Raw genomic sequence first — 20,000 nt, 5'->3', positions numbered from 1 at the left:
CCTCCAGAAGATAAAAGAGTAATCGCACAGCAGGTGCTCTATGCTTTTCTCTGTTCACTGCACAGTTTCAATGAACCAACTTTCCCGTGTTTGGGTGGGAAACTGTGCTCTTGGGGGTACAGTAGATCCAGACCGACACCCCCCTCCGCCCCACGGCTCCAGCACACGAGCCTGGAAGCCTTGCCGGCCGCGACGTGCTGCGCTGGGAGAGGAGGAGGGGCTGGCATATCCCCAAGCCACCCTGCAGCCTTCTCCTGCCTCTCACTCCTCTTCCTCACCCCTTTGTTTCTTCCTCTGATTCTTTCAGGTTCTCCCACCAGATGATTTATTCTGGGAAGCCAGTTTTTTTTTATCCACCCAAAACTTCTTTTCCAGAACAAAAGCGTGTTGACATGCTGGTTTTTCAGTGTCACTGTGCACCGCCCCAGTGATTAAAATGTGTGCTTTTCTCTGCCTTCATATCTCCTTCTCTCTCCCTTCGTCTCCATCTCTCTTTCTCTGTCTCTATCCTCCCTTTTCTCAAACTCTCTCCATTCTTTCTCTGCCTCGCCTTTTCTCTCTCTCTCTGAATGCAGAACCCAGCTCCCACTACGTGATCTCTCTGAAGGCCTTTAACAACGCTGGGGAGGGCGTACCCCTGTACGAGAGCGCTGTGACCAGATCAATGTCAGGTACTTTACACTCCAGTAGCTAAGGCAGATGTCATTGTTGTGAAATGTAAACATTGTCACCTCGATTACGTTTAACGTCACAGATAACAAGCAGGCAACAACTAACGAGTATCATATGAGCCGCTAGCAGACTTCTCCAGCTTCCTGGTTTCCCACTGCACCGATAATTGATGTTTCATTTACAAATGGGAGATGTAGTTTCAACGTTCAGCCACACCACTAAGAAGCAGATGGTTATCAGGTGTGTGTGTATGACAGAGACAGAGACAGAGACAGAGAGAGAGAGAGAGAGAGAGAGAAAGAGAGAATATGTTGGGTGACGAGGTGCTGTGCCAGGCTCTATTGAGTTGAGCTCGGAACAATAAGAGCAGACCCAGCACAGACACAGCCAGACACCCACAAGACTTCCTAAGAACTTTTTATCCTCCTTTCTTCTCTCTCTCTCGCTCTCCTTCCTTCTCTACTCTCTCTTTTTCTCTCCCTCCATCTTTCTTGCTCTCTGTCTCTGTCTTTTATCTGCCCATACAGTAGTTCTGTTCCATATCAAAGCCTCTAGCTTGGAGCTGTGTTGCTGCTCTGCTCAGCTTTAGGATGCTACAGAAGTGCTTGAATCAGGAGTGACAGGCCGACGGTGTTTCTGCTTCACAACTCCTCTGCGTCTCCTCCGTGGTTCCTCCACGTCTCGGAGGTGCACAGTGTTGGGACAGAAGAGCGTTGCTGGTTTATTTTGGCTCCTTTGTTGACTGTTGCCATTTCACTACACACACACACACACACACACACACACACACACACCACAAAACATGTCAAGATCAAATGTTTCTTGGAACTCATAATCTTATTTCTTTATTCATTTTCGCCTCTTGGAGCAGTCACCAGGATTTCGGGAGAGCGTGTGTGTGATACTACAGATGACACAGGAAGCATCTGCCTTTCCCTTCAGTGTTCTACTGTCAGTTCACCTCAGTCAGCAGGGTGCAGCCTCTGTGAGTGGTTACCGTAGCGATGCTCAAAAGCACGCCAATATTCTAGAGTTTATCGCGGCACAATAAAACCCCACACAATGACTTCTTCACTCCGGAACCTTCTGAGTGTTTACGAGTGGCTTTTATCAGGATTACTGTGCCAGTCCCATCTCACACTGGTTATGAAACCCGTAAAAAAAAGGCTGCCAATTTAAGCCTGTTTAAAGGGGGTCTGATCAGAGGTGGAGGTGTGTAACCCATTTAAAGGGGGTCTGATCAGAGGTGGAAGTATGTAACCTGTTTAAAGGAGGTCTGATCAGAGGTGGAGGTGTGTAACCCATTTAAAGGGGGTCTGATCAGAGGTGGAGGTATGTAACCCGTTTAAAGGAGTCTGATCAGATGTGGAGGAATGTAACCCGTTTAAAGGGGGTCTGATCAGAGGTGGAGGTATGTAACCCGTTTAAAGGAGGTCTGATCAGAGGTGGAGGTATGTAACCTGTTTAAAGGGGGTCTGATCAGAGGTAGAAGTATGTAACCTGTTTAAAGGGGGTCTGATCAAAGGTGGAGGTATGTAACCTGGTTTAAGGGGGTCTGATCAAAGGTGGAGGTATGTAACCTGGTTAAAGGGGGTCTGATCAGAGGTGGAGGTATGTAACCTGTTTAAAGGGGGTCTGATCAGAGGTGGAGGTATGTAACCTGTTTAAAGGGGGTCTGATCAGAGGTGGAGGTATGTAACCTGTTTAAAGGGGGTCTGATCAGAGGTGGAGGTATGTAACCTGTTTAAAGGGGGTCTGATCAGAGGTGGAGGTAGGTAACCTGTTTAAAGGGGGTCTGATCAAATGTTTAAAGGCAGTAAGGAGCAGCATCTGCCTCTTTTCGCCAACCAAACTGTAGTGTTGGGTGCAGACAGAAGACATCTCCCTCTCCTATTTCCTGTTCTGCCTCTTGGTTTATCTCCTCCCTTTTTCCATCCTTTCATTTTTCTGTCTCTCTTTCGACATCCCCCCACCCCCAGAGACACACACACACACACACACACACACACACACACAGAGACACACGCACACACTCTTTTGTCTCCATTCTGCATCAGTATTCCGAGGTGCGTCTGCAGGTTGTAATGATGATGCAGATATCAGGGTATGAGCCAAGCCCTTCCTTTATCTGTTTCTCTGCCTGGCGGAACACACAGGCCCTTCCCTGGGACACATCTCTCCTTTCCTCTCTCATCAATTCTGCTGACAACAGCCATATAGGATTCTTATTCGCCATGCGTGGTCGGCGGCAGCTTTGCGGATTTGTGTTCGCTGTAACCGTAATAAAGTTTGTCTATACCACAAAGTGTTTGCACCAGCAAGACTGAGAAAGACAATGGTACGGATGACAGTGATGAAGATTGACACTTGCTTGCTGTGGGTTTCTGGACTAAGCGTGTTTTCTCTGTCCTCCCTAGGTGTGGCCCCTGCTTGTGTAACTCTAACCCTGTTTAAGTCTGGACAGGGAGCTGAACACTTTTTCTCTTTTTTCCCCTCTATCATTCCATTTCTCCTCTTTCTGTTTTTCTCCTTCTTGCCTCATTCCCATACGGCTGCCGCATGCACACTCTCTGCATGTCCTTTGCTTGCACAAAACATGATCTTCCCTACCTGTGAATATGTGTGTGCATGTGTGTGTGTGTGCATATGCACGTGTGTGCGTGCGTGCGTGTGTGTGTGTGTGTGCGGCCACACGTGCAACCTCAGATCCCGTCGACCCATCAGACGATGATTTGTTCCATCTTTTTGATAAATTCCCCACCCCCATACCAGATACGTCCACCCCCATGATCCCCCCAGTAGGCGTGCAGGCCGTCGCCCTCACCTCTGACTCGGTCAGGGTGAGCTGGGCCGACAACTCCATGGGCAAGAGCCAGAAGGCCAGTGAGACGCGCTACTACTCCGTAAAGTGGAGGAGCAGCCACTCCACAAGCGGAAAGTACAAGGTGAGGGGGAGGGGTAGAGGCTTAGATGGATGGATGGGTGGATGGATAGATGGATGGATTGGTGGATGGATAATGGAGCACTAGAGGAAGTGTTGAATGGATGGATATATGGATGGAGAGATGATGTGCTAGACCATACGCCAAACAATGAGTGATACAGTATATGAGTATTGCATGTAGGTGATATGGACATGTTAAACTGTGGGGGGGGGGGTTGTGTGTGTGTGTGTGTGTGTGTGTGTGTGTGTGTGTGTGTGTGTGTGTGTGTGTGTGTGTGTGTGTGTGTGCGTCTAGTCGGCAGACACCACCACACTGAGCCACACTGTGACAGGTCTGAAGCCCAACACCATGTATGAGTTTGCTGTTATGGTAACCAAAGGACGTAAGTCCAGCACCTGGAGTATGACTGCTCATGCCACTACCTATGAAGCAGGTAAACACACGCACAGACATTTAGGCACACACAACCTTGCACTGTGTGTGTGTGTGTGTGTGTGTGTGTGTGTGTGTGTGTGTGTGTGTGTGTGTGACTGGCAAGGTCTCATTAAGTGTCCTCCCAACACATCAGCTCCCCTGTCAGCATCAGTTATGTAGTCAAATTAGGGACATCAGAGTCAAACACGCTAATGGTGTTTTATGCCTTAAGAGAGTGAAGTGCAGCTTCACTTTGCGTTTGTTTTGCATCTTTTTTCTCCGTCTGATGTGCTCATTGGTGTATTCGTGCTGTCAATCCCTCATCAGGGCGGCTCCGTGTTGCCATTGCCGTGCTCTCTCGGCGTGGTGTGTGCTACACGTTCAGGCCCTGATTAATGCGAGACTTTGTTTGGCTTTCCCTCCCCATCTGTCCCTCTCTACGTTTCTGGTTATTATCGACGGTGCACTGCTGGTTAAACAAGCAATGATCTCTGGTGCATTTTTTAAATCCATCATCATTATGACTAACCAACACATACCACCTCTGTTTATGATTTCCTTTACCAGAGCTAAAACTCACAGCCTCATTAGGCAGAGTCCAAGGCAAACGCGACAGACCTCATTTCCAGATTTTATTGTAATTCAAACCACCTGTTTATAATCTGTGCTTCCCTCCTTTTTGGGGGGTTGGGAGTCCCACCTCCCATTTGCTTTGTGGTTCCTTTCTGTACGAGTGGGCATAGAAATTCAGTGGACAGTGATAGCTCAGTGGTTAATTAGTAATCAGAAGTTTGCTGGTTCAAGCCCCACCACTGTCAAGTTGCCATTGCTGGGCTCCTGAACAAGGCCCTTAACCTTCAAGTTATGTTCAGTCATAATTGTAAGTTGCTTTGGACAACAGTGTGAGCTGTTGGTGGAATGCTGCAGAACTGAGATATGGCTGAAGTTCTATTTATATTTTATTTTTACATTTTTGGCATTTAGCTGACCCCTCTGCTGATCCCTGTTTTCCCCTCCCTCTCTTGTGCATCACTCTTTGCAATTGGCTAGCACCCAGCTCCGCCCCGAAGGACCTGACCGTGATAGGAAGGGAGAGCCGACCTAGGTCCATTCTTATAAGTTGGCAGCCACCCCTCGAAGCAAACGGCAAGATCACAGGTGAGAATGATCTCCCTGCTTCCTGCAGCGTGTTCTCCGAGCCACACCCACGCATACATGACCGAGCCACACCCACGCATACATGACCGAGCCACACCCACGCATACATGACCGAGCCACACCCACGCATACATGACCGAGCCACACCCACGCATACATGACCGAACCACACCCACGCAAACATGACCGAGCCACACCCACGCATACATGACCGAGCCACACCCACGCATACATGACCAAGCCACACCCACGCATACATGACCGAGCCACACCGACTCATACATGACCGAGCCACACCTACTCATACATGGCATCGTAGTCCTACGCAGGACTTATCACCTGTGCTTAATTTACTCAACAGAGAAGATTGAACCCTTTATATTCAGTCTGCCCGACTGCCTCTATGGCCACGTAGTGGTGTAGATAATATGAATCATAATATGTAGTAGTAAAGCTTAAAAGTGTATTGAACAAAAGCATACAAATGGTACGCAGACCCACATTTGCATATACGCTCCGACACACACACACACACACTCAGATACAAGCGCATTCATGCACCAATGCACACACAGCCTTATGTACCACACACACGTATAAACACATAGACTCAGACACACACATACAGATTCAGACACATGCATACACACACACACACACACAAACTTATACACATTGATGATTATGCTGAGTGTGTCAGTTCCAGAGCTGGAGGCAGTAGACAATGCTGAAATTCATTACATACACAAGTAAACACCAGGCGTAGACCTTGTAAACTGTAGACTGCTGAATTCTGAGTGAGCGGGACATGCCCACAGACCATGACTACAGCTTACAGACCCTGCCCAGATAGCGGATGGCCCGATAGACACATTCCAAGTTGTGTGTTTATAGCTTAATTAGCCAGTGGGCTAGAGGTCATCTGAAAATGCTGATCTCCATTAAAGCCTCTGAAGTCACACTTATTCCTTACATATAGTGATCATTTATTTCTCACCTGTGGCTCATAGAAGGAAGCAGAAAAATGTCAAATGTCAGGCAGTGTTCTTTTTCCAACAGACTATGCACAACACTAACTTATCAAACTCTGATTATAAATCTCGACTGTAGATTGAATTTTTTGCTCTCTCTGCTTGTTTCCATGGTCTGTGAATTCAGCCAATGCCGCAACAGGCTTTTTGTTTGTTTGTTTGTACCATCAGTGGCACTAATTGTGACTTCAGAAGGTTAAACAGTGTTCAGAAGTCTCTGTGTGTATCTATCTGATTGTCTGTCTAATATGTCTCTCTGTCTCCCAGGTTATATTGTTTACTACACGCTGGACAAAAGCATGCCCATAGATGACTGGGTGATGGAGTCCATCAGCGGGGACAGGCTGACCCACCAGGTGATGGACCTGAACCTCGACACCATCTACTACTTCCGCATCCAGGCCAAGAACGCCAAAGGAGTGGGTCCGCTCTCTGACCCCGTCGAGCACAGGACCACCAAAGGTGCCGACACCACGACCCTCCCATACTTTCTGCCATCAGGCTGCCTGTTTCTCACATTGGCTCTACTGTCTTAGTTAGTTAGCAGTCCTGCTACTGCTTTGCCATGGGACTCACCACTCACCACCACCCATGATGCTCCATCTCCTGTTTGTTTCCCTGCCAGCCCACCTGCCGGTGGTGAGGTGTTTGTAAGAGAGCGGGAGTGGGCCACGTAACTTGCCTTCGCGTTTACATCGGAAGCGTGCTGACTATCTCTACTGTGGTGACGGTTTATGGAGTCGGAGATTAATTGGGAGCCGCTGAGTTCTGTGCGGGTTCACTGGATCTGACATCCATCTTCATCAGGATGGGTTAAAGACACTGACCCCGCCCAGTCTCACGCACACACACACACACACACACACACACACACACACACTCGTACATGGGGGAAGTTTAATTAATGTGATCTTGAGCATCTGCTACTCTGAGGCTCTGTGTGCATATGTTTGTGTTTGTGTGCGTAGGTGTGTGTGCGTGTGTGTGCGAGTGTGTGTGTGGAGAGGGGTCCTGAGAGCCTTGCTAAGGGCTTCCTGGTCTGCTGTCTCTGAGCGTTAAACAGGATGTCTGAACAGCAGTAAGGTTTATCATTACACCGTATGGGGGAGAATGTCACGTCTAATTCAGTTCTAGCCTTTAATAACATCTCATACCTCAGTGCGCTCTACCCCCAGTAACCGTACCGCAGTGTGACACACTCAGTGTGGAATTAGATAGAGTCAGACCTAATGCGTTTTTCCACGAAGTGTTTTATTTGTGGAGTGTAATAGCATAGCATGGGGCTGAAGGATATATTGTTTGCAAATGATTATAGCAGTAATGACCTGTGCCATCCTGATATTGCAATATACAGGTATTTGCAATATATAGATGATCCCTGGAACAAATGGCAGATTTTCTGTCGTGCACTGTTGTAATGCAGACCGATCACAAGTGTTCCACATGTGATAAGAATTTTGATGAAGATGAATTTTTCATCAAAATAGTACGGGACAGATTTGAGCTAGAATTCACCAAGGTTTCACCACTGGGCTTTTCTAGGATCTCGCAATCATGACATGTAGTGGTGTAAGTGCACCACAGCATCTCGCCTTTATTCCGCAGCTCTGGCACAGCGCAAAAATGTTAACCTCAGTATCACAATGGCCAGGATCAGGATAAAGAACGCAGAAGCAATGTATTGCACAGCCCTACGCCGGACACTCTGAAATCAAAGGTCAGGTCTGCTACCTCTCCACGTGTTCTGGGTCGAGTCTAATCATAAGAGATTTAAGGACTCCCCACTGCACGGTTCAAACATGGCTTGACAGAATTTGACAAGGTGCTTGTTAGTGTGGCAACGTGCTCCCAGCAGTTTGTGACAAGAGACTAAATCAGATGGTCAGATCAAACACTCTCCGTTACGAGGGTGAAGGATGTCAACCAAGCCCTGCATATTCACAAGGGAGCAGAGCTTCTAGCCTGTTATTAGACCACAAAGCATGTAGGAAGACACCACGCTTCCTCGCTGTGAAAAATATAGTCTAGCTCCTCAGGTGGGGTCACATTTGATTGGGGGTTCAGCTAATGATAATTCCTGTTTTATGGAACAGAGATAAATGACACTCCATATCTGCCTTATTGATTTTTTTTCTCCTCTTTCTCATTTCTTAACAGTGGAACATCCTGACAAGATGGCCAATGACCAAGGTAGGCAGCCGCATGCATGAATCCATACGGCAGTGGCGTTTATGAACCAGGTCGATGTGATGATGCATATGGCACCAATGCCGGATGTTGTTGTTATTTGTTGTTAATTTGTTTGTCACTGTTAATGTACTCTGAGTACTGTGAACTAGCTGAAGCAGTAAAGCTCCTCTTCACTCTGAGATGCGACTCACCCATGTCTCACCCATGTCTCACCCATGTCTCATCCATGTCTCATCCATGTCTCAGGTCTCCCTCCCCTCCCTTCCATTTCCCTTCAAACAAGCTCCCCTTTATCTCTAAGTGACAAGACCTCTCATCCCACACCCTTCATGAATGAAACTGTCACTCTGCATAATTAGCGTCTGGAAAGCTGAAATGGAATCGGGGTTTTTGAACAGTCGATTAAGAGCTACATTGTCTTAACAAAAATGAGCAGAGAAATAAGGATGTGTGCTATTGTGCATGACTGCAGAGGACCAGGGGAGAGAGGTAGAGACAGATTACTTAGATGTTTTAGCCCTGAGAATTTAATTACAAAATTAAATTACCTTCTCAGGCCATTTTGCTTGCTAAATTCAAACATTTCATCAATCACAAAACTATATAATTAACCATCTTGGGAGGCAATTAATGACAAATTCAATCTTTATCTGTCTGTCAGAGAAGAATTTCCCAACAATTCCCCACCACCTCAGAGAGGGGCAAGCGTTTGAACAGAATGCCTTCGTTCTCAACATCTGTCGCCAAGCTAGGAATAATTTTTTTCAATTTAAAATGGCAAGAGACTGAGGTTTTCTTCTTTTTTAAAAAAAATAAGGTGTACATTAGTCTTTGTGAAGCCAAAGATTGGCTGTGCAGTGTTTCGAATGTCAGAGTCTTACAGTCGCAAGATCAATGTGCTGACGTGGACATGGTAAACTCAGTCAATGCCCCTGCTGGGCCTTTTCAACTTTCCTTTGACAAACAACATCATTTGAACATTTGAGCTTCAAGACAAACACACACACACACACAAACACACACGCGCACAAACATACACATAGTAAATAAGCTCCTGTGTGTCCATGCGTGTGCGTGTGTGTGTGTGTCTGTGTGTGTTGACCATGGGCTAAATGAGTTGCTGGCTGGCAGTGAAAGCCCTGGTGAGCGGTGGTACGCCACCTCAAATAAATCAAGTGAAAGAGCGTAGCGGGGTGCGTTGGCCAAGCGGCCCCGACGCAGATCGATGACCCTGCAGCACGCTGCCCGGTGGTCCAGAGCTGTCAGCACACACACACACACACACACACAGTCCCACACACACAAATCCACAAGCATATACCTGTCCTTTATGGGTGGAGTGTCGATGTGAGTGAGACTGTTAGTGAGATTGTTTGTTAGGGGTGAGTTGTGGTGGATTGATGGCTCACTCTAATGTGTTGGGGGTGAGCTGTGGTTGATGGATGGCTCAGCCCAGTGTGTTGGGGGTGAGCTGTGGTTGATGGATGGCTCAGCCCAGCGTGTTGGGGGTGAGCTGTAGTTGATGGATGGCTCAGCCCAGCGTGTTGGGGGTGAGCTGTGGTTGATGGATGGCTCAGCCCAGAGTGTTGGGGGTGAGCTGTGGTTGATGGATGGCTCAGCCCAGCCTGTTGGGGGTGAGCTGTAGTTGATGGATGGCTCAGCCCAGCGTGTTGGGGGTGAGCTGTGGTTGATGGATGGCTCAGCCCAGCGTGTTGGAGGTGAGCTGTGGTTGATGGATGGCTCAGCCCAGCGTGTTGGGGGTGAGCTGTGGTTGATGGATGGCTCAGCCCAGCGTGTTGGGGGTGAGCTGTGGTTGATGGATGGTTCAGCCCAGCGTGTTGGGGGTGAGCTGTGGTTGATGGATGGCTCAGCCCAGCGTGTTGGGGGTGAGCTGTGGTTGATGGATGGCTCAGCCCAGCGTGTTGGTGGTGAGCTGTGGTTGATGGATGGCTCAGCCCAGCGTGTTGGGGGTGAGCTGTGGTTGATGGATGGCTCAGCCCAGCGTGTTGGGGGTGAGCTGTGGTTGATGGATGGCTCAGCCCAGCGTGTTGGGGGTGAGCTGTGGTTGATGGATGGCTCAGCCCAGCGTGTTGGGGGTGAGCTGTGGTTGATGGATGGCTCAGCCCAGCGTGTTGGTGGTGAGCTGTGGTTGATGGATGGCTCAGCCCAGCGTGTTGGGGGTGAGCTGTGGTTGATGGATGGCTCAGCCCAGCGTGTTGGGGGTGAGCTGTGGTTGATGGATGGCTCAGCCCAGCGTGTTGGGGGTGAGCTGTGGTTGATGGATGGCTCAGCCCAGCGTGTTGGGGGTGAGCTGTGGTTGATGGATGGCTCAGCCCAGCATGTTGGGGGTGAGCTGTGGTTGTTTGTACCCCCCACTCTCACCTATCTCTCTCTTTCTTAGGCACTTCATCTGTACATACATTTTTCTTCTCATCTGTAGCTCTGCTAATATATATATACACACACACACACACACACACACACACACACACACACACACACAAATGCAAATTTGCAATAATACACATATGTAAAGACTTGTGGGGTTGGTACACCATTGTGCTGATCTAAGAGCCTAAAAATACAGACCCCACATACACACACACGTACACGCACACACACACACACACAAACACATGGACAGCAAAAAGGCTCTTCAGTTAAGAGTTTAAGAGTCAGTCCATTATACTCATCTCTAGACAACAGTCTTTTACAAAACACTCTCTTGTGTTGGGGATTGTTAAACGCTTTGTAATACCAAACTACAAGCATACATACAATTTCAAACAGCTGAGAGGAGTGCTCTTCAGTTCAGAATAGCAAATGGCAGTCAGAGGAATATCAGAAAATTCTGCTGAAATACTGCTCATGGCTTTTATTCTGTATTTGTTTAGATGGTGTGTGTTTCTGTAATTCTGTGTGGCAGTGTGTCCTCTTTACGAGCCCCTACTCACATGTGGTCATTATGCTCACAGGTCGTCATGGAGACAGTGGCTACTGGCCCTCTGACAATAACCTGATTGACAGGAGCAGTCTAAACGGTAAGTGCTACAAGTATTTCCCACAATGCACTCTGAGAGCTATACATCCTGAAAGTGCCTTTATGAGTACACATGGTTCTTCTGTCTTCATGTGACAGAAGAAATTTCTAGATTTTTTTTCTTCTTTTTTTTGGCTTGCTTGCCATCCAGCGGGTTGCCAGGTTGGGTTATCTCTTCCACAAACCCTTGGGATTCGCACTTGGGGCAGTGATGGCGTGCACACAGGGGTCCAGGGCTCTCCAGCTCGCTCACAGCCTGGCGGGACCAGAACAGTACAGTGCGGCTCATTGTTAGCATACTTACCGTGTAATGGCCTTCACGGGTTGGTGGTGGGGAATGAGTAGGCTGGAGTGTCGGTTGTGCGCGGCACTGGGAACAACTGCAGCCATGACTCAAACAGAGCAATGATGGGGAGAGAGATGAGGGGATGCTGGAAGGTCATCTGGGTGGGTTTCTATCCTTCAGATGGTACACGGACATTTCACAGCAGAAGTTTGTGTTGCCTTTCTACGGCTGCCTCACGTCATCTGCCTCTAAACCCCTGAGTGGTGTCTGGTAGTCATAGAAACTGTAAGCAATGTCCTAGCATTTGACATTAGTGACTTAAAAAGCTAAATCCCAGATTGAGCCATCCATGTTTTCAGTACAAATATCCAAAAAATAAATTACATGAGATTTGTTTAACAAAATGAATGTTTTCCCAAGCTGAAGACTGCAAGTTATTTCATTAATATTCATACTGCACACTGCATTCATACTCTATTTTTTTCCCCAAACATCACATTTACAAAACATTATCCAAATTTCAAGCACCAAATCTGTTATCTGTTAGAGAATACGAGTGTCCAGACCAAATCGAGGGGGTGGAAATGGTAGCGAAAAAACAAACAAGCAAGCAGCACCTTTTCTGGCCCTCAGAACTCTGGGGAATTGAGGTACATTTACATTTATCTATTTTGCAGACACTCTTATGCAGAGAGATTTCATTTCATCCTGTTTCGTAATGCCGGCAAACATAGTGTTAGGAGTCTTGCCCAAGGACCATGGTACAGCAAGGCGCATTTGCCCAGACAGGGACTGAACCCCAGGTCTGGATGGGAGAGGCAGCATTAATGACCCACTACACTGTACATGCAGAGAGCAATACAGCTACGCTGCAGTTTGAACCAAAGCCCTTCACACTGGGAGGTTATGACACTCCATCCCACACCATCGTACTACATATGCACACTCAGAGAATAAAGTCGCTTTTGGTTTAAAGAAGAGTGCTGTTCAGTTGCTTTAACACACGCAGACACACACACACACACACACACACATACATTTTCTTCCTCATGTGATGGTAGGTGCTCAGTGGGGAAATCTCTTAATTAAGACTGTGCGGGATAATCATAGGCTTCAGACACACACACTGTGAGAGGAGGAATGTTTTGGAGTGTGTGTGTTTGTGTGTGTGTGTGTGTGTGTGTGTTTGCACATCCTCTTGTTTATGCGTCACCTGCAGGTGTTCGTGGAACTCCTTCAACATGAGACTAAAACTGAATGAGATGAGGCAGAGTTAAAACACACACACACACACACACACACACACACACACACACACACACACACATCTTCACCATTCTAGTCCACTCTGACCCCTCCTGCTCGGCTCTGCCATTAGGCCTCTATTTTGTACCCCTATCAAACAGCCTAACCCTTACACACTCTGTCTTGCGCTCTCTCTCTCTCATGCGTGCTACATTATCTCCTCCCAATAACCTCATTCATCTCAAACCTACTTTTCCACCACAGAAGAAAAATACGATGAAACATCAAGTGCATTCCTCGCCCAATCACTTTGAACGCTGCTATTGTAACTCGGTTATTATGCTGCATTAGAATTCATAGAGGCTGGTTCTCCCGTGATGAACATGACTGAAGTTAACCAAAGCTGATTTTTATTGAAATGTCTCATTTAGCTGAAAGGCTTTGCGGTTACTCAAAGGCCAACTGTTACACAGAGGCCAGCCTTCACTTTATATCAATGTAGTGATTATCACCACCTGGCCATGATAGTCCTAGAAATGAACTGTAGAGTCAAAAAAAGGTATAAAGGTTAATTCAGTTTTTTCACATTTGATAGAGAATATATTTCTGGTGTATCCGGAGTAATTGTTCCAGTGTCAGGTCCAGGTGAAACTTAGACAGAACTCTTCTTTTAATGGAGGGTTTAGAGCTGAAAATCATTTTTACAGCAGGCTTTAAGTAAAAAACATTTGCGACACGTCATTCAAATTCCAACCTCTGTCTTTCCTCTATCTGGCAAAGTCAGCAGTGAATGGGTTCGTACGGCAGGTCTTAGGTCCGACACACATGGGGAGGGTTTATCAGCGAAGACCAGCCACACGGCGAGGCTGAGAGGAGTCAGACAGAGGCAGTGCCTACAGAGTCTGCTCGGCCTGCTCTGATCTCCCACACAGGAGAGGAGAAGACGTCAGGGTATTTGCTAATGCACTTCGTAAGAAAACGTGAAGCGCGCGGTGTGGGTTAGCGCGTCAGCCTAAACAAAGGAGGGAGACAAAGGATAGGGGTTATTTGCTTTGGGTGCGTGTGGGAACAGTACAAGTACTGTGGCCTGGTAAGATGAAGCATTGGGAAGAAAGCTCAAACCTAGGAACCCACTACAAAACCAGCCGTAGAACCAGACCTAGAACTAAGACCACAGTTCCGACCCAAACCCAGGCATGGCTCCGGACCAACTATATTTGGTCATTAAATGTGCAAATGTACATCAATCAGAGTCCGGTGTGCTCTGTGTCCTTCCGAGAACTGCTAGTAGATTAGCTGCTTCCCTGACTTATGTACATCCCCCCTCTCCTCTGCACTGGGAGCTGTGGGATTAGATTCATACTGCCAGAGAGGAGCCAGGATCCTGAATCATCAACACGGTGTCACTCCAGACTGCCACTGTGGAGGTGTGCAGCTTCTCTCTGCAGCGCTGTACAAAGCTGGGTCAGGGCTCCTGTAGCTCATGAAGAGGCTAGAAAGAGACAGACACACTCACACACACACACACACACACACACACACACACACACAGGCACACACACCTCGTAATGGGGTCAGCTTGGAGTGGAGAGTGGCAGTGTATCTGTCATTTATCCCATGTATTAGTGAGGGTGTGCGCGTGACATGCTGAATCTCCCCCTGTGCCTCTGCTCCCATTGGTCAGTTTTCTGACCTTCCTCTCAGTCAGAGGGAGATGAAAGTGTCCATCCCTCTTCACACAACACAAAGAGACGGTGGGAGAGGAAGAGAAAGATGGAGAGAAAGGGAGGGAGAGAGGCAGTAACAAGGAAGGAGGGGGAGAGAGAGAGAGAGAGAGAGAGAGAGAGAGAGAGAGAGAGAGAGAGAGAGAGGCAGCTAGCCCCATGGAGTTCAGCTGTCATGTCGGAACCTGCCGATGTGGGACACCGTTGTCCTGGAGACGCCGTTGTCCTGGAGATGGCAATGTCCTGGAGACGCCGTTGTCCTGGAGGCTTGTTCTACCTGCAGCAGTCATCACAGAGAGTGGGCTTTAGCAAAATTGTACCGAATACAGCCGTGCTAATAACGCTACCTTGAATTGGACTGAACTGAAATGAGTGAGTGAAAGTGAGGATGAGTGAGAGAGTGAATGAGTGAGGGTGATCGAGAGTGAGTGAGAGTGATTGAGAGTGAGCGTTTACTCAGCCTCTCCATGGCAGAAACAAATGTTCACTACTCTTATCCAGCAATGCACTAAATCATAAATCAGCTGTAATTTGCTGACATAATTTGCTGACATCTGCTTTGCATTGCTGCAGCTAGTTTTATATTACATGCTTATCACAACTATATAAATAGCTTATTAATGGTTTATAAAGAGCCACTTGGGACCAATATGAAAATGGCATTTTAAGATTTCTGAACAAAGTATTATGTTAAAATTGTTTGTTTGCTGTCAAAGGGGTGTTACTAAGGCTTACTTAGATGTCAAGACATATTTAACGTGTAAAAGGTCAAACAAACTTTACCTTTAACATTACTGAAACAAATTAAGTAATATTTGCGTCGTATGAAGCTTAATTAGCAAACATTAGCATAAAGTAACCAAGCTGCTTAATGAGGGGCCGCCGTCGGTTGCTAGGGCTGACCCTGGTGTGTGTGCCCGAAGCACGGCATGTCTCTCCTTCTATGCATTTTATCGACTACAAGCTTGTATAGGCAAACCGCTCTTCCTATTCAAGATCAACCTCAGGCTTTTATCTTCGGTGTGAAATCTGAAATTGATTGCGGGGAGTAATTTATTTGAATTTATTATTAATTTGAATGAGCCAACCTTAATTCGTCAAGAAAAGCCTTTTTTGATGTGAAGGATTTTAGCACATACTATAACACACAATAACCCTTATTAAAAGTAACTTGCTGTCATGGAGTTTCAGGTTTAATTAAACCATTTGAATTTGTTCTTAATGGCCATGCTTTGGAGGTGATGTGTAAACCTTGTTTATACTCTCAGGTTTCTTTAATTTCCGATCTGTAATAACCTGATTCAGGTTGATCAGAATTTGTCTCATGTTCCCATTTGATCCACTTTTGTTTGATTTACTATTTTATATCTATGATCAATTACACCATTTGTTTTTAAGTTACTACAGTCTCTAAGTATGGATATCCAGTTATCATTTGGCGCCTGATATTTCTGTTCAGAAGCGTAATTACAGGTGATATGTCTGTATCCATAGTACGATCCATAGTAGTGCAGCAACACCCTGTCCAGCACCCTGTGTCACTGTGTGTGTGATCCTTTCTGTTTCAGAGCCCCCCATTGGCCAGATCCGCCCACCCCATGGCAGCGTAACTCCCCAGAAGAACAGCAACCTGCTGGTTGTCATCGTGGTGTCGGTGGGTGCAGTCACGATCGTGGTGGTGGCCATAGTGGCCCTCATCTGTACACGACGCTCATCCGCCCAGCAGAGGAAGTGAGTCTTTCGCTCTCCCACTCAGGCAATCACACACACACACACACGCACGTGCACACGCGCAGACGCAGGAGCCAACTGCTGAATCTCTGTGGTTGAGGTGTTCACTGTGACCTAGGACCCTCTGTGCAGAAATCTCTGTGGTTGAGGTGTTCACTGTGACCTCGGACCCTCTGTGCAGAAATCTCTGTGGTTGAGGTGTTCACTGTGACCTCGGACCCTCTGTGCAGAAATCTCTGTGGTTGAGGTGTTCACTGTGACCTCGGACCCTCTGTGCAGAAATCTCTGTGGTTGAGGTGTTCACTGTGACCTAAGACCCTGTGTGCAGAAATCTCTGCACATTTCCTCTATCTGATGGCTACACGATCTTCCCTCTTCCTCTGCGTATGGCTCTAATACGACGACCCCGAGCAATACAGCAGGAGCTCGTACGCCCTTCTGTGACCCTGCAGGGCTGTGGATGGAGCTCTGCCAGTGTGTGTTGAGGTGGAGAGCCAGGTCTCTGAGGGGGTCCTTTCCCTGCCCTTGGGTTCACATTGTTAACAGCTATAAGGGCCATTAGATGTGTGTGTTTGTGTGTGTGTGTGTGTGTGTGTGTGTGTGTGTGTGTGTGTGTGTGTGTGTGTGTGTGTGTGTGTGTGTGTGTGTGTCTGTATACATGCTAAACGCTAGTGGCTAAATGAGGTGAAGTGGCCCCTCTCTGTAGCAACTGGCCTGGCGCACGGGGAGAAGCTTTAATTGCTGCAGTTCGTCGCGGCCAGAGTAGGCCTGTCAGAGCAATTAAGCTGGATTTGACTTACTCAGACATACACAGACTAAGGACTGGAGCCAGTTTGGTTGTTTTGGAGTAGGGTGTTTGTGAGTGTGCGTGTGTCGGGGTTTCACCGTGAGTGTGTGTGAATGCAAACCAAGAAAAGAAAAGAAGTGGATATGGGTAAATTTGTCTTCAGTATCTTTTTAATATACAGTACCTTCTCTCTCACACAGAGACACACATAGATCCAATCATTCCCTCACTATCCTTCTCCCTCTTTCCCTCTCTCTCTCCCTTTCGCTCTCCACGTGCAGAAAGCGTGCCACTCACAGTGCAGGGAAGAGGAAAGGCAGTCAGAAAGACCTGCGCCCTCCTGATCTGTGGATCCATCACGAGGAGATGGAGCTGAAGAACATCGAGAAGCCGCCCAGCTCTGCACCCTCAGGCAGAGAGTCGCCAATCCAGAGCTGCCAAGAGATAGCGCCTGTCAGCCACAGCCAATCAGAAAGCCAAATGGGCAGCAAGAGCAGCCACTCTGGTGAGGCCCCGCCTCCGAGGCAGCTTCGCGGTTCAGGAATGTGCACATGATCGGCGGAATCGAAGCTTCCTGTACACATCATTTGCATTAAATATAGTGCAGTGGCTTGCTTAATGTCAAACCAATTAACCCTGTACTTTGTATTTACTCTTCCTTTTACTTTAACTCCCGCAAGCCAATTATTCAAATCGCTGTCAGTCCCAGCCCTAGTGTAGTTTAACCTTAGGAAGCGTTAAACTTCACACCTCAATAATCATGGCTTTCAATTTCTTTAAAAAATGATAACGTTTCTATTTTAAATGTATTATTACTTGTTCTAAACATTCTTGGCTTTTGAATTGCAGGTGAAGAGTGAATACGTTATTCTAGGCATTACGTTTTACATTTTACACTCACCAGATATAACAGATCTGTTTATTATCTTCCTCAGGTGGAGATGGTGACGAAGCCTCCAGCAGCATCTCCACTCTAGAGCGCTCCCTAGCGGCACGGAGGGCCACGCGGACCAAGATGATGATACCCATGGACTCTCAGCCTAGCAATACACGTGAGTAGTGTAATGGCAAAGAGAACTAGTACCGCCCACACCCAGAGAGCCTGCCCTTGTCTGCCTGAGCCCTGCCCACACACACACACACACACACACACACACAGAGCCTGCCCTCATCTGTCTGAGTCCCGCCTACACACAAACACAAACACACACACAGTCTGTCCTTGCTCTGAATGAAAACATACATTATAGAAAAGGAGGAGGAGCGAACAGCCATCACTGGAAACGTTTCAACCGAGAATGCTTTTTTCATTAGTGAGAGGTGTAAAACAGCCTTCCAGGTTCCTCTTTGCTTTTCAGCACAGGCTCATAGAATGAATGCACCTCAGGCTGTTCAGCACAGGCACGTAGGATGAATGCCCCTCAGGCTGTGCAGCAAAGGCTCATAGGATGAATGCCCCTCAGGCTGTTCAGCACAGGCATGTAGTATGGATGCACCTCAGGCTGTTCAGCACAGGCACGTAGGATGAATGCCCCTCAGGCTGTTCAGCACAGGCATGTAGTATGGATGCACCTCAGGCTGTTCAGCACAGGCATGTAGTATGGATGCACCTCAGGCTGTTCAGCACAGGCACGTAGGATGAATGCCCCTCAGGCTGTGCAGCAAAGGCTCATAGGATGAATGCCCTTCAGGCTGTTCAGCACAGGCATGTAGTATGAATGCCCCTCAGTCTTGCTGTGGCTGTTGAATAGGCCACTGTGAGATGTGAGCTTTTTAGCTAACTCCAGACTATGACAGTAACACATCCTTTAGCGCTCAGCAACATTAGTGCCAGTGCTCAGACCACCTGCTCCAGGCTCACATCCGTCACGGTGCCAGCCGGTCACATCTGTCACGATGCCAGCGGAGATACAATGGATCTCCGCTGGCACGGTGGGGGAAGGAACTACAAACACACACACACACACACACACAAACCCGCAGACACACACACACCATAAACCAACATGGGATCGATCAAAATCAGATGGCTGTTGCAGTGTAACACAGCAGCCCTGCTGCTCAGCTCTGTGAGAGAGAGAGAAAGAAGAACAGAGATAACTAGGGAGTGATAAGGAGGTGATGAACGTCTCCCCGCAGGGCTGGAGACTGGAACACAGACTGCAGCCTGACTGTGGTTTCCCTTGATGAAGCTCTTTAGCGGGGCAGGGGGTGACGAGGGTTCGGGCTGAATGCGTCTCTTCCAGGGCAGCCGTACGCTGCAGATGATCTGCAGCCTGGGCCCTGCTGAGCTTGCTGTCTGGGGACAAGGTGCTGGGAATACCCTGAGGTGCTGCGCAAGTCTGGCACAGAGTTCAAGGGTCTTGAGGAAGATGGAGTTGGAATGGGAGATAGAAACAGGGGATGAGAATTAGAGACACCACACTCAGAGAGAGAGGGAGAGAGAGAGAGAAAGGGAGGGAGGGAGAGAGAGAGAGAGAGAGAGAGAGAGAGAGAGAGAGAGGGAGGGAGAGAGAGAGAGAGAGAGAGTGGGAGAGTATAAAACACATTCCTCCTTAATCTAATGACTCATAATCAGCCATAATCTGTAAGAAGTGGCTGCTCCACTGATTTGAGATTATGAAAAAACTCTTTTCCTCCGATTTCACTCCTGATTGCTGAATTAAGTTAGTGTGCATGCAGTTTGCACAGGCTGATTCTGAAGGATCTGAAGACATCGGCCAGGATCAATTGAGTGAAGGGTAATCATTTTATTGAGATGACTGTCGACTTGAATA

The 20,000-nt window shown here is 47.6% G+C and overlaps 1 protein-coding gene across 4 annotated transcripts in view; it reads left to right on the top strand.

Annotated features, from left to right (window-relative positions):
• Positions 1-20,000, top strand: part of dcc (DCC netrin 1 receptor) — a 212,217-nt gene that overhangs the window by 173,566 nt on the left and 18,651 nt on the right. For 2 of the 4 annotated variants that reach the window (XM_035526724.2, XM_081719916.1), the window contains exons 16-25: positions 576-671; positions 3,445-3,617; positions 3,912-4,050; positions 5,082-5,189; positions 6,488-6,682; positions 8,378-8,410; positions 11,386-11,451; positions 16,274-16,436; positions 17,505-17,728; positions 18,159-18,275. In XM_035526724.2, coding sequence (XP_035382617.1) covers positions 576-671; positions 3,445-3,617; positions 3,912-4,050; positions 5,082-5,189; positions 6,488-6,682; positions 8,378-8,410; positions 11,386-11,451; positions 16,274-16,436; positions 17,505-17,728; positions 18,159-18,275 — 1,314 coding nt within the window. Of the gene's footprint in view, positions 1-575; positions 672-3,378; positions 3,618-3,911; positions 4,051-5,081; positions 5,190-6,487; positions 6,683-8,377; positions 8,411-11,385; positions 11,452-16,273; positions 16,437-17,504; positions 17,729-18,158; positions 18,276-20,000 lie in introns of all 4 variants that reach the window. The other 2 variants (XM_035526723.2, XM_081719915.1) reach the window with 1 other exon arrangement.

This window comes from Electrophorus electricus, chromosome 8 (assembly GCF_041902795.1).
Source record: "Electrophorus electricus isolate QZ-2024a chromosome 8, ASM4190279v1, whole genome shotgun sequence".
Taxonomy (NCBI): Eukaryota; Metazoa; Chordata; class Actinopteri; order Gymnotiformes; family Gymnotidae; genus Electrophorus; species Electrophorus electricus.
This window is presented reverse-complemented; position numbering and strand designations above follow the sequence as displayed.